Source organism: Thunnus thynnus, chromosome 20, assembly GCF_963924715.1.
Source record: "Thunnus thynnus chromosome 20, fThuThy2.1, whole genome shotgun sequence".
NCBI classification, from domain to species: Eukaryota; Metazoa; Chordata; class Actinopteri; order Scombriformes; family Scombridae; genus Thunnus; species Thunnus thynnus.
Genome location: NC_089536.1, coordinates 4,935,073 through 4,950,531, shown reverse-complemented (window position 1 = coordinate 4,950,531; position 15,459 = coordinate 4,935,073). Strand labels below are relative to the sequence as shown.

The 15,459-nt window shown below is 37.7% G+C and overlaps 1 protein-coding gene across 1 annotated transcript in view; it reads left to right on the top strand.

Moving 5' to 3' along the window:
- Window positions 1–15,459, top strand: part of LOC137172101 (formin-like protein 1) — a 47,909-nt gene that overhangs the window by 10,638 nt on the left and 21,812 nt on the right. The window contains exons 2-9 of the mRNA XM_067576363.1: window positions 4,997–5,080; window positions 6,043–6,126; window positions 8,403–8,476; window positions 8,856–8,939; window positions 9,132–9,275; window positions 11,865–11,952; window positions 13,036–13,112; window positions 13,225–13,318. Coding sequence (XP_067432464.1) covers window positions 4,997–5,080; window positions 6,043–6,126; window positions 8,403–8,476; window positions 8,856–8,939; window positions 9,132–9,275; window positions 11,865–11,952; window positions 13,036–13,112; window positions 13,225–13,318 — 729 coding nt within the window. The remainder of the gene's footprint in view (window positions 1–4,996; window positions 5,081–6,042; window positions 6,127–8,402; window positions 8,477–8,855; window positions 8,940–9,131; window positions 9,276–11,864; window positions 11,953–13,035; window positions 13,113–13,224; window positions 13,319–15,459) is intronic.

Sequence of the window (15,459 nt, the reverse complement as noted above, 5' to 3'; positions counted from 1 at the left end):
ATTTAATTCCTCTGTGCCATAAAGCTCCATTGTTGTCCAAAAACTATTAAAAACACAATTAGCCACATGTGACACTGGATGGCATGTTTCTTCATCACCATTTTGATTCAGTTCCAAACACACACCATCCTGCTGCCAGAAATACTCACTAGAGCAACAAGTGTGTATTAATCCACCACTGAAAATAGTCCACAAAGCAAATACACTATTTCCTCCTGTTTCAGTCACGTTAAAACTACAGCACCAAACTGTGTTTTTAAAAAATAAAACAATATACATTTTTGAGCCATTTTTAAACATTTATATCTGACAAGTGACACAGAGAGGGCAGGAAAGTCTTAAAGTATTGACAGAGAAACTACGGCATTGTTGGCTTGATCTTTTGCTGACAAGGGCAAAAAGACAAATATAGTATAACATCAGCCGTATCTTTTAAAGAAAGTGATTAAATGTATCATCCATGTTGGTGGACGTTAGCAGGAAGCTTGATCTCTGCTGTTTGTATTATCCCAACATAATGTGACATATTCTTAAGGATGCTTTCATGGTCAAACTTTTCATACATATGTATGTCCATCTGTAGCCTTCTGAAGAACAAACAGTGCACATTTACACATCATGTTTATTTATAAACATGAAACACACCTGTCACACTGCTTTCTGAATATACAATACAAATCATTTTCTATAATGGTTTCATAGTTTACTTGTGTTTTTCCATTGTGCCTTTTTAGGTAAAGTTACAAGCAGGTATTTTAATGGTACAATACTTACAATTAAATGCCCAAAAATCTATTATGAGATGGATGAAAGATCACATACCGTATACTGCTGACTGACCTGACTACATAGTAAATGTATTGACCTGTACATCTAAACCGCGTCCTTATTTTGATTTGATTATCTCAAATCATTAAGCGATAAAAGTTTAAATGGGACATATCCTGCTTGTTGTGATTTTCTGTCATTTATATACTCATATGATGTTGGATGTCTATGCTAAACATGGTCCAAAACTTGAAAGGAACATACGTAAAAACATTTCCTGAAATTCAAAAATCAGGGCTTCAGCCTGCTCTGAACCAAGTGGCAACCTCTGGGGCCGTAAAATGAAGCCAATGCGGAAGTGTCAAAAACTGCAGTTCCTTGAATGGCCACTTGAGGCTCCAAAAGCGAGTCAATCTCCATAGACTCCCATGTTAAAATGCCCAACTTTACAGCAGAAATAAACATGTTTACGGCCTGGTACAAAAAACAGTTTTGGTCTCTGTAGCTAATTTCCTCTATCATGACAACTGTACAGGGGGGTGAATTTTTTTCATAACTCACCCATTTAAATTTTATTAAGCTGTAAAGTTATGTATAATGAAGGACATGGCTGCTTTGAGTGACAGGTCCTCCAGCTGCTAGGTGTCTTGTTTCAGCCATTCAGCCTGCCTCTTTGCCCATTTTTCATTGGCTGGGAGTTAGGCTTCGTCACACACTGCCAAGATGGTGACGGCCGGCTTGCTTTGAGCTTCAAAACCGCTCTTCAGAAACCAACGGGTGACGTCACGGTAACTACGTCCATATTTTTATATAGTCTATGCTCTGAACGCTCTGTTTCCAAAGTTACCTCTACTTCCTCCTCGTGAGGGGGTTCCGATTTTTCACACATGCCCACAAATGTTCCGTAGTGTTTGTTGCTATGGTTGTTGCTATGGTTGTTCCATGTGTTGTTCACGTTGTCCACTCGCATATTTTGGAACTGATTCAGGCTCCAACACGTATGAATGTATTTGAGAAGTTTATATTTTGAGTAAAAAATGAGAAAAAAGAGGTGAAATCTTGTAACTATAGTTTGTTTACGCAGGAGGAAGTTTCTTAAAGCTGACCAATCAGGAGGGAGGCGGGCCTTAAAGAGACAGGAGCTAAAACGGCCTGTTTCAGACAGAGGCTGAACTGAGGGGCTGCATAAAGAAGCAGTACGAGATAAATAAGGAGTTTTTAACTGTAAATCATTCAAAGATATTCCAGTAGAGCCCCAGAATATAAATATACACCTTGAAATGTGCATGTTACTTCCCCTTTAAGTATTAAGATAAACATGAAGAACATTCTGTGCTTAACACACAAATAAACCAGCTGATACTCAAAAATCAAATGTCAAATCTCTCCAGTAGTGTGATTAATGAAGATACAGATTATCAAGTTTTGTGAAGAAATTTCAAACTGCAACAAAATAGTCTCAGTCTAAAGGTCAAAGCTGCAGGATTGAGTTAAACCTTGTGGTTTCTTGGCTGGATGCAAGTGGTTTTTTTTCTACAGTTTGTACATGTGTTGGTGCACACATCTCCCTCTCTCTGTGCATGCTGTCTGCTTACTATGCAGGTTTACACAAAGACAGATAAATTTGATACTAAGAATTGGTGTTATTGGTGTAGAATAAGGCTCAGTCACTTTCTCACAGTAACATGTGTGTTGCATTTCTTGTTGATCAATTTTAAAGAGTGATATCTCCCAAGAACAAAACAACACAAAGAATAAAATTACTCAGTAATATTGTTGATTTTGTGTAGTGAACTAACAGTACAGTTGTTTTCTCAGTTTATCAGTTTGTGCTGTTTAAGAGCAATCCAGACGGCCAAATCTAACCTGCACTTATTGACCCACCAGCAGAATTCATCAAGCCTCATTTATCAGATTCACACCCAGCGCACGACGCCATTGATTTACTGTGCTGTTTGCTATCTGCTGTGCCCCTGTTTTTCAGCATGGCACGCATGACGTCTACACAGTAGCTTTCAACATGAAAGTGTACAGTATCTGTTCTGTGAGACGTGTGAATGATGGACATCAAAAACGCTTCTAAAAACACTTTCTATGTGGATCGGCTGTTACACAGAACTACTCTCTGGAGACTGAAAACGTGATTGCTGTTATTAGTCTTTGGAGCCCTAAACAAACTAACTTGACTTAACTCTTCATAATGAAGGAACTTGTCACCGCCAGCCATGTCCTTTAAAAACAATGATACAAAAATAATGTATAATCTAATTATTCCATACTATAAAACAACAAAACTTATATTCACAAACTGTGAATCTGTTGCAACTGAGGCTTAAGTCTGAGCTCTGAGGCACGCAGCAAATCACCAGTAAGTAACTACTGCTGGACATTCCTCAGCAGACTGAGTCAGTGTTGATGACTCCACACTCTCGGTGACCTTGTGACGGAAGCTCAAGTTGCTCAGCGTCAGTCACACAGGAGGTGTGAGGTCGAACAATAAGCTGCAGCAGATAAGTCATATGAGGAGGATAATAAGCATTTAAGCAAAGAGGGGAGATGGTGTAGCTGTGTGAGTCTCCTGTCGACTAGCCCAGTTTCATGTGTGTGAGTTATAATTAGTGCGGCTGACGTGTCTGAGAGCTGGAATCTGTTTATTATATGGGACACCAACAGTGCATTAACGGGTGTGAAAATTGGTGCATGTGTGCGGTGCAGCTTCCGAAACTTTATGTACAGCGGGGAGATTTTGCAGTCTGCTGTATGTATGCTATCATCCGCATAAAGAAACTTGTCTGCGACCACATCAGCTCGATTTAAAAAACAGCTGACACCAAGAGTTCAGGATGACTGGTTTGTTAGTGAGCATTGTTATCAAAGTACAGTATCTGCTTGTATTTTGCAAATCCTGGCTTAAATATAGATAAAGCATGCAAAAAATGCTAATGTGACAACTTGGTGCATCAGTAGCAGCAGGTCTGTTGTGACAATAGTAACTTATCAGTCATAATGATGCACCAAGGAGCACAGACAAAGACCTCTGACTCACAGAGTGACTCAGTACAGGACTAGTGAGTCAAAGAGGATGGCGATGTCCCTCTGAGTGACATGTAATCATTTACGCTGGAGCCATGAATGATTGAAGAAGCGTCCAGGGGCCTTGAGGGGGTCCAGTGTTTGTTGTGAAGGGAAATCTTAATGCTGCAACATACGATGATATTTTAGACAATAGTGTTCTTCCAACTTTTTGGGGGAAAGTTTGCACTTTCCTGTTTCAACAATACCCCCCTGCACAAAGCCAGATTCATAAAGAAATAGTTTCGTAATACTTTATGTTTATACGGTCGATTCATTTTATACTAATTTCATGGACATTTTTAGTACTAATTAGCAGGTATGTAACTGTTCATTTTTGCAAAACATTGTGGTGCAATTTGGTCCAAATTATAAGAAAAATGTTTTTAAAAAGTCGGTTTATATGTGGATTCATATGTTTTTTTGCAATTCTTAGTAAATTTGATTCCTACCAATCCTTTCACACACAAAAAAAACATACCTGTCAGTGTCTAGTTTTATGTGTTGAATGATATTTTAGTGTATTTGGTTTTTGCTTAAACACATCTTTGAACAATTTTGGTAACACTTTGTTTTACATTTCATACTAATTTCCAGAACATGAAATTTGTATAAAATGAATAAAAATAAAGTGTATACTTATAGTTTTCCCCAGTTTGGTGTGGAAGAGCTCTGATCCTGACCCCATCCACGTTTGGGATGAACTGGAACACCGACTGGGATCCAGGTTTTATCACCCAGCATCAGTGTTGGACATCACTAATGTTCTTGAGGCTGAATGAGATCAAATCTCTGCAGACAGGTTCAAATATCTGCTGGGAAGTTTTCCCAGATGAATGAAGGCTGTTACAGCAGCAGTTTAATGCTCATGATACAACAATCAGATATCAGTCTAATCCACATACTAAGGTGACTAAGGTGTCCATATAGTTTTGGCCACAAAAAGTAGGTTTGGATGCATAACATTATTTACTGACACAACATTTTAGGAAACTGAGCCTCTCATTTCTTTTTGCAAAATAAGAAGCTTTCCAGAAATTGCAAAAAGCTAAATTGTTTTGCTAAATTATCTTCTTCTGTCATGCAGCAGTTTGGTATTTTCCATAATAAACATTCTGCCCTTTTACACAAAAGCTTTCTTCATTTCTACTTCCAGAACACGATGAATCTTCCTCCCGACAAGGTGAAGATCCTCAGTCAGTATGACAACGAGAAGAAGTGGGACCTGATCTGTGACCAGGTGGGTCACAATTATGTTTTCCACCGAAACTACTGATGCATCCCAACTTGTCATAAGTTTATCTCTGTGGGTATTTTGAATGAGTGCAGTTAATTAGGGTTGCAAATGACGATTATTCCATTTTTTTTCTTGTTTAATTATTTGTTATATAAAACATAAGAAAATTGTGAAAAATTCCCATCACGGTTTCCTAGAACTCAAGGCAAAATCTTGTTTTGTCCAATTAACCATCCAAAAACCCCAAAAATATTCAGTTTACTGTCTTGTAAGACAAGAAAATGCAGCAAGTTTTCACATTTGAGAAGCTAGAACCATTAAGTGTTTGGCATTTTCACTTGTAAATTGACTTAAAAAATTAATTGATTATCAAAATACTGTAGATGCTGATTCATGTTCTATCAATCGACTAATCATTACAGCTCTGCAGCTAATGATACATGTAACATAAACATATAATGCCAAGCACCTCAGTTCTCCCGAACACATACGGGAAAGCTCATCAATATTGTACATCACCATAGCAACCACAGGGAGGTCCATAACAACCTGCGTCCCGATGGGAGAGTGACAGAGGACACCTGCCTCTGTGATACAGTGACTCATACAGCTTTTCCTAATTGAAAGATAATTATAACTGGACAAAAATGGAAGCCCTGACCAATTTCAAAGATGGATAAAATGCAATTAACTATAAATATTAATGTAAAGATTTGTCAGATTGTTTAACTAAAGGACACAAGTGGGACTGGTACAGCTGATGTGTGTGTGAATATAACTGCTGCACACTGTGGAATAATTTCGTTAGGCTTGTTAAGATCAAACCCATTTGCATAAGAGAAGCTGTGCAATCAAACTGCACTCTGGTCCCCTTTCCCCACGCTGCAGTACTGCAATCAGATATAATTAGAGGTCTCTCTGTGTGTGTGTGTGTGTGTGTGTGTGTGTGTGTGTTTCATCCACAGGAGCGGTTCCAAGTGAAGAATCCTCCATCTGCTTATTTGGAGAAACTGAAAAGTCACCTTGACCACGGAGGTGTCAGTCGAAAGGTACAAACTCACATCCGCCTTCAGTTTGATAAGTTTTGATATAAAAACTCATTATTAAAAAGACTTTTATCATCTTATTTCCTGAAAAATGTAGTTGATAAAATTCTTTAGCTTTTTGTGGCAGAAAAATAAATACTGGAAATATTTCAACCTGTCAAATCTGATCTTTGAGATTTACTGTTTACACAAATATTTGAAAGAGATTAAAGGACAGTTTCACAATTTTTCAAGTGTGTCTTAAAACAGCAGTCAGGTGTCTATATGAACAGTGAAAGAGGTTTTCCTCGCTGTAATCATTCCTCCTGTTCATACTGGATATTAAAAGATCCCCTTCAAATGTGCTTTCAATGTAAGTGATGGAGGCCAAAATCCACTGTGTGTCCACTAGGGGTGTGCCCGAATACAAATACATTATTCGGCAAAGCACAAATAGTGGGTTTTATACGAATATTTGTTTCTTACAAATATTTTAAAAATTATTTGTTTTTGGGAAGAAAAAAAAACAAAAACATGTCAAATGCCAGTTCCCAAGGGACTCGCCATAACCTGTTGTTCCCCTTCTTCTTTCCACAAAGTTAGGTTGTAAAAAATAGGCAATAAATGAAAAGTGCAAAGCAAGAATCACCTTTGAAGTTCTTCTACATGTTACACGCTGTGCTGTCTCTGTGTTATGGGTGTATAAATAGGTAGAGGTCTGCCTGCAATGAGTCGATGAATAAAGTTTTAGCTCAGTAATCAACGCAGTCGTCTATGATCTGGGAGACTCCAGTTTGAGACCCGGTGTGGGGACCTCCTTCGTAAGGTAGTTTATTCATGAACATTCATTGTAACACTTTAATTTTCTAAAATTAAAAGCATAATAAATACAAAAACAGGATTTATAAGCCCCTTTCCACTTTTATTCAAATACAAATACAAATAATTTTGCTGCCTCAACAAATACAAATACAAATACTGGGCTCTCTGCACATCCCCAGTGTCCACACAGTCATTTAAAAGTAGATGTGAAGCTTATATGAGGCTTCAACAGTCTGAGTTAGTCATATCAAGTGGATATCTGACACATTTACAGTCTTTTTAGCATCAAATTCCCTCTTTGTGTTTCCCTGTTGAGCTGTGGTGGAAGTATAGTAACAAAAAGAGGGACTTTGGCACTAAAAAGACTGTAACGTTGAAAGATATCTACTTGATTTGACTCATTTGGACACTGAAGCTTCATATTAGCTTCAGACAAACTTTTAAATACATTTTTGACAGAAGGAGGACTGTGGATTTTGTCCTCCATCACTTACATTATAAGTACATTATGAAGGGATCTTCTAATGGTCAGTATGAACAGGAGGAATGATTACAGCAAGAAAAACCTGTTTCAGTGTTTATTTTGGCTCCTGACTGTTGTTTTAAGAAGACTTCAAATATGTGAACCTGTCCAGTTAGCCTATTAGCATTGGTTGCTAATGGCAAGGAGCACACACTAACTGGTGGTGCCTTTTACACTTGTCAAGAAGTAAAACAGCCAGATGCAGACCACATATTTGTAAAAACTACAAAACGGACAGTCAGCTAGACAACTAAAGCAAGACAGAGATGTTAATTTCAAGCTAGCTAGCCTGAAAACTTTCCACCTTTCTCTCTCAACTTCACTGATTTTGCCTTTCTACCCTCAGCTATGTTTTATGTCCTGTTTGTCATGGAAAGGACTGTTTAGAATAGAATTTTAAAAATTATAAATGTACAACTGGTTTATCATCGCTCTTTCTACACAATCAGAGCAAAGCATCAAAACAAAAATACATAAATAGTAAAATATATAAATAATGTCATTCAGGAGTCCAAACTGTATTCTGTGAAAAACTCTTACTGTTCCTACATTCAGACATCACTACAGTGTTCAAATGTTTATAGTTGTTTCTAAAAGATACTTTGCTGATGGAAACATTGATTTTAGCAGAAATATTAAATAAAGATTACAGTGAAAAGTGTAATTTTACATCCTGGCCTGATGGTTCACTTTTTAATTTCCCTCCCTGCAATTAATCCATGTATGTGTGTGACTGATTTGAATCAGAAGATAAGATAGTATTTATATTTATTTATTGGGATGTGTTGCACTATTAAATCAGTGTGTTTTATGAATATACAGCTTGTTTCACCGGCAGAAATCTTGCTTGCTTATTAAGTCCATGTTACAAGTCATTACACTGAAATATCATGGTATTTTTTTTTTACATTTTCTAATTAATTAAGCATTTACCACCTTGCATGTGTTTTGTCAGTTTAAGAGACGCGTCCAGGAATCCACGCAGGTCCTGAGAGAGCTGGAGATCTCCCTGAGGACCAATCATATCGGGTGAGTTTCACTCTAGTTCCCATGTGAGGAAAAATGTTTCGTATTGTTTAAAACATGGACGAATGTATCCTACAAATTAGAAGTAAAATACCTTGAGCCAATAAATTCTGACAAAAGCTTAAAATAAAGTATTTTATTCCATTCTATCAACGGACAGACAACTTTTTCTATATTCACTTTCAATACTTCAGACTCTGGGTTACTATGAGTGTACAATTGTTGTTTGGAGGAAGTTTAGCGAACCACATGTTTTATCCATTCACATTATTGTTTTGCTAATATATTAGCACAATTTTGAAATGGTATAATATTAGAGATGTAGAATCTGTTACCATTTACAGCTGCATCAATAACTTTAAACATATTTTCCTCCTTCCAGCTGGGCTCAGGAGTTCCTCAACGAGGAGAATCAAGGCTTAGATGTTCTTGTGGATTATCTGTCCTTTGCCCACAGTGCTGTCGTGTAGGTATCAGCTTGAAATACTATTACCGGTATTTTCATTCCTCTAATAGTCACTGCTTAGGTATGTTTGTCTTATCTCCCTCACACAAGCCAATTGATAAAGTGAGGACACTTTATCAGTTTAACATTCTAGTCTATATAAAGAAAGTCATGAAAGTTTATTACATCTGCCTGCATGGTTGTGACTCGCAGGTATGATGCCGACAGTCTGGACAACGGCACGCTGCCCGCAGACAAAAGCAGAACTATGGACATGTCAGTGGAAGATCTGAGCAGAAGTGCCAGTAACTCACCGACTCACGGTGTCTCGAAGGCCAGTAAGGCCTTCACGGTCAGGTGAGGACGCTGTGGACTGAATGTCCCAGTACGATAATGACCACTGATGTTTCTATGCAGATACTGCACATATCAATATTTACAGGTATATAATGTAGGTTCCACTCTCTAACTTTCTTTTCTAAGGTCAAAACTGAGAAAGGGCTCACTCAGTTTTTAATAATTAGCTAATTAAGTTCTAAAAATTTAATGTTAGAAAGTCATTAATTGAAGGGTTATTGGTTTCTTACTTTCTAATACGCCACCAATGTCTTTTAAAGAAGTAGCTAAAAAGACAGAGGTAGTAATGCCAGACGAGGAACCCAAAACTTGCTCTTATTAAATATCTTATCACTGTTCTGTGATGATAATAATAACAAATGAAGGGGACGGATTCTGCACATCTCCAGATCTACATTTTTAATCTGTGGCTCAACTGGAATATCTTTGCATGATTTACAATTAAAAAACTCCTTATTTATCTTATACTGTCCCCTTTATGCAGCCCCTCAGTTCAGCCTCTGTCTGAAACAGGCCATTTTAGCTCCTGTCTCTTAAAGGCCCGCCTCCCAATGAGCTAACTCTGTTCTGATTGGTCAGCTTTAGGAAGCTGCGACACGGCTGACTTCTGTATTCGTTCTTTACCTGAAATGTCACCCTCTCAAATACATCTGTACAAGTTTAAGCTGAAATCCGATCTGAAATATGAGAGTGGAAAATGCAAACAACACATGGAAAAGCCTTAGCAACAACCTTAGCAACCAAGGCTACAGAATGGGCAGCTGACATCAGCAGAAAAAAGGTAGAAAAAACCCTTGCAAACTAAGCTTTCAGAGCAGGTTGAAGCCCTGACTTTTGACTTACAGGCAGCATTTCTACATAAATTCACCTCAAGATTTGGAACCATGTTTAACATCCAACATCATAACAGTATATAAATAACAGAAAACCAGAATAATATGTCAGCTGTCAGTAGCACATCAATAACAGTCATAACCTGAAAAGATGTACAGTGTATAAAACTATATGAGACGTCAAGTATAAAAACATACAATTATTGATTAGGCCAATTGCTAAAATCGTTTTAAGCAAACAAAAACATGAATATATTATATTAAACCATTAATAAAGCTGGTACTTTAATATGAAATACTGGACATTTAGTGCATATATGTGACCTTCTGTCTTCACTCACACACACACTTATGTTTCACAGACATGCACACACGCACACAAATCCTTCCTCTGCTGCAAAGATTAAGTTCAGTGCAAACAAATATTGTTTCTGACAAACCACTCTTCATCACTCTCGACAGATTACACAGTTGTACAGTATAGTGGTTTGTATTTGATATTCAAATACAATAGGATCAATACAGAGAGCAGACAGACACACAAAATTAAGTAGTGGCTCATGTTGCTCACACACACATGTATACAGATATTTTTTTAATTAACGTTCAACAAATAATAAATCAAATAAACAAAAATCGGGTATAACTTTATTCATAACTTTTATTTAAACAGGTCCCATTGAGACTAAGAGGGAGACCTGAGCACATAAAAATATTTATTACCTTACTACATAATTTACTAAATTATAAAAAATAGTATGATTTATAAAAGATTTATATGTGATATTAATATTGATGCACTCCTGTTAATATATTGTTATTATGGTGCATCATGTCAAATTTTACAAATTTGATGTCTGAACTGTCAAAGAAAAAAATGTTGTTTTGCAGAGCTGTTTAGCCCTGAGCTCTGCTTTCAGTCTGACAATCACTGAATAATTTCTGACAGCAGCGTCGCAGTCGTCAAGACGCTCTAAGAACATGCAGTTCGTTGAAACGAACTCTCGAGGGAAAACGAGCTCTTGTGTTGACGTCACGCTGCAAATGAACATGTAGCTCACAGACTCAGACACTTAATCTTCCTCATCTGAAGCGACTGCATTCTTGTCATAGCGAATACTTCTGTGTGTGTGTCTGTGTGTGTGTGTGCGGCGGCCTCTCGTTCAGTAACGTGATGCTCACAGACTAAGTGTGTGTGTGTTTAAGTATGACTTGTTTAAGCATGAATGTGAGAAATGTCTGACTGAAACAAATCAACAGACACTCAAACCTATCATTACACACCTGGGCGTCTATATTTAGCCCTGCAGCACTTATTTGATCTACAACTTCCCAGTTGCCATATTGCAATCAGTGAATTGATTATTGATATATGTATGTAATCTAATTTAAGCACTTACAATCTTTGCAGCCACCACTTTGCGACAAACAGATATAGTTATACAAGATAATGTGCAAGCCGACTGATACTGTAGATATGTCTCCCCCTCCTTCTTTCTCTCTCAACCCAACCGGTCAAGGCAGATGGCCGCCCACCTAGAGCTCAGTTCTGCTTGAGGTTTCTTCCCATTAAAGGGGAGTTTTCTTCCTCGCTGCTGTCGCCAAGCGCTTGTTCATGGGGGAATGTCGGGTCTCTGTAAATTAAAGAGTACAGTGTAGACCTGCTCTATGTGAAAAGTGCCCTGAGGTTGATATTTTAGTGTAGATTTACAGACAACACAACTGTAACTGACTGTAAATGTCCAAAAAAAAACAGGAAGGCCCTGAGACACTCACGTGCCGTGAGCCAGAAAGACGACGTTCATCTCGGCATCATGTGTTTACGTGCCATCATGAACTACCAGGTATTTTTACAACCACCTACTCATTATGTAATCTTTTTTTTTTAAATGTTTTTATTGTCATAGCCTATAATTTATTTGTCATGTTTGACAGAAATGTATGGAAGCCCATTTCTGCCGGGAGAAGAAAAAAAATGGAAATCTAATGAGATATTAAGTCAAACTTTTGACTTTTGGGAACAGTTTTAGCATTTATAAACAGTATATTAACATTGAATATTTATTATAACACACTATAACCAGATAAAAGTGTTTATTAATGTATTTGTTAAATATAATTCCTCCTGTGGGCATCCATAGTGGAGGCTGGTGTATAAACGTGAATGAAAATATAGTAAAACACAGTTGTAATAATATAAAATAAGTCTTCATAGCATAAGTTATTATTGTTGACAAATGCTGTACCTTAATAAACCCTTAAAAATGTTCTTATATCTGATTAAAACCACATCATAGTGTGTTATAACCCAGTTTAACTCAACATTATGAGAAGACAAAAATTGGCTTTCAAAATCAAGATTATGAGATCCAAATTCACAATTTTTACTTTCTCAATCAAAATGAAGAAATACTAAATCAAAATGTTTTATTCTAAGTCAAAGTCAAGTCACATCTAAGAGATAATGAGTCATAATTATGAGTCAAGATTATGAGATACACATTCAGTGTTTTGACTTTCCTGATCAACATTAATAGAAGTTATAAGATCAAAATTTTGACTTTCTTTCTATTGTAGCTCATAATTCTGACTTCAAAAGTCTAAATATTGACTTTGTGTGTCATTATTTTGATTTACTGTCTCATAATCTTGACTTTGTACAGCAGATCTTCAAATCTGGTTTAAGTAAGTCAAAAAATGTGACGTGTCGTTTTCTAACATTTCATGTCTTCTTTTTGTGGTAGAAATGGGCTTCCATATAATATAAAACATTTGATGAGGTTAAATTAATAATGATAAGAAGAGGAAATTAAACGTGATTACAGTCAGTCTTGTAGCTCACTGTAGTGTGTGTGTGTGTGTGTGTGTGTGTGTGTGTGTGTGTGTGTGTGTGTGTGTGTGTGTGTGTGTGTTTCTGTGTGTGTCAGTCTGGGTTCAACCTGGTGATGAAGCATCCCTGCTGTGTCAACGAGATCACGCTCAGCCTCAACAACAGAAACCCGAGGTGTGTTTACTGCAAGCTAACAAGCTGCATACAGACTGACCTCTGATATCATGATTTAATCATGACAAAATACCAAGAATAGACGCATGTTTGTGTATATTCTACTTCTCAGGACCAAGGCTCTGGTGCTGGAGCTTCTGGCTGCCGTGTGTTTGGTGAGAGGAGGCCATGACATCATCCTGTCTGCGTTTGACAACTTCAAAGAGGTCAGAAAGGTCACAGCTTTCTAAAGAAATATGTGAGATGAGATACTGTCGATTCAGTCAAAAACAACGGTTGTTACTCATGTTTACCTGGAGCTCTGGTATCCAAATCCAAATATATAGAGAGTTTTGTTACCTATTTTGATACCTTACTTTGAGAGATATAAACAATGTTTTTCTCTACATTCTTAGCAAAGTTGTCAAATGTTAAATAAAAGCAACCTTACAAGAATTTTGTCGACATAAAATAGTGAAAAACTGGCACATTTTCTATCTGAAGGAAGTAATATTAAATCAAAGAAAGAAGATCAAATAAGTAAAGAAGATTATGAATCTGATCAGACATTTAACGCCAAGTTTTGGTACTTGAAAGCATTTGATACTCAATTCTACAGATATTTTCGGTCTATACCTCACTTGTATTGTGCTGTACTGTATAGTATATATACAGTATACAGTACAGTATGGTATGTATACTATATAGTGTGTAGGATTTAGTAGCATCTAGTCGCGTGTAGGAGAACCTACAGTGGCCACAAAAAATGTGAAAGGACCTCTCTAGAGCCAGTGTTTGGTTTGTCCATTCTGGGCTACCGTAGAAACATGGCGGTGTAAAATGGCGGGCTCCGTGGAAGAGGACTCGCTCTCTATGTAGATATAAAGGGCTCATTATAAGGTAACAAAAACACACAGATTCTTATTTTCATGGGATTATACACTAATGAAAACATACTTATGAATATTATATTCCATTAATGTCAAGTCTGTTCAACTAGATGGCACTAAATTCTACACACTGCTCCTTTAATACTTTTACATGGCAAGTTTGCACAGATCGCTCTTTCTTTGCACATATTACCTGAACAGTCAGAATACATCTTTATCATTATATATCTATTTTTTTGTGTATAACTGCTTTCAAACTTCTTAACCTGTGACTTCCCAGATATTATGTTACTTCCTCTCTTTAATATACTTTAATGGCAATACAGAGAGACTGCAAAGTCAGAAGAATTTCATCACTTGGTGTAACCTGTCGCTCTGCGTATGACAATAAACTCTTTGAATTGAGCTGAATTAGTCAAAACCAAAACAATATTGAGGTTCAACACTAGCTTTAACCAGGAAGGACACAAACACATTGTCCATCATCATCCTCAAAGTTCACTATCTCCTTTTTATGCTTCAGTTAGTTTCCAAGATTGACCTAATTTTTTAAAAGCATCAGCAGAGATGACTCAACCCACATTCACGTATTATTTTAAACTGATCTGAAGCTCAACATAGAGGTGCTATTAGTGTTACAGCACCCACATACCAGTCTGTCCTTTACTTTGAAAAGCAGGTTAAGGGGAACCCCAGACCCACCTGCCCCCCCTCTCCCTCCCCCCTCCTCCGTCAGCTGTTCTGTCCAGTTGTCCCGCCGCCAGACGAAACTGACTGAAGAGACGTAAATATGTGAAACACTTGTCGAGCTGCCTCTGACCTCTCCTTGGCCTTCTCTCATCTTTGCCTGAGAAAGCAGCAACTGTTGCCAACAGATCGCCTCCCGTGGCTACAACAACGCAGACAGAACGGAGCGTGAACCTGAACCAGGAACGTCTATTATTAGTGGATGTCACGGATGGTAGAAACCTGCCCTGCAACAAGATGAAAGATCTGGGCACTGTAGGTTTTAGAGAATGTTATTCAAACAGGAGGAAATAGAGCATTTTTGGGGGGGACTATTTTCAGTGGTGGATTAATACACAAATGCTAAAGTTCTGGTATTTTCTGCTTTCTTTAGTCCTCTATTTTTGGTCTTTTCATGGGATTTGCTGATAGAATATCGCCAGACTTATCCTTTAACTGAGAAAAAAAAGAAAACAATCAAGTGATCAAACTAAAAACCTGTAAAATTTGTAAAATCCTCTGTCAACATCAGCCATCCCTTCGCCTGGCTGATCAGCACAGCGTCAGTTACCGCAGCAGCAACTCAAGTATCACAGTGAGTGGCACTTGTTGTGGTGTTGCAGCAGTGCCGGCGTGTGTGTGTGGGCGAGAGCCAGAGCGGGGAGGGGGGGGGGGGGGGTGAGGGGGGGTGAGGGGGACAGACAAAGATGGAGAAAGCGATAGAGCGCTTGTAGTCGTAAAGTAGAGGCAGG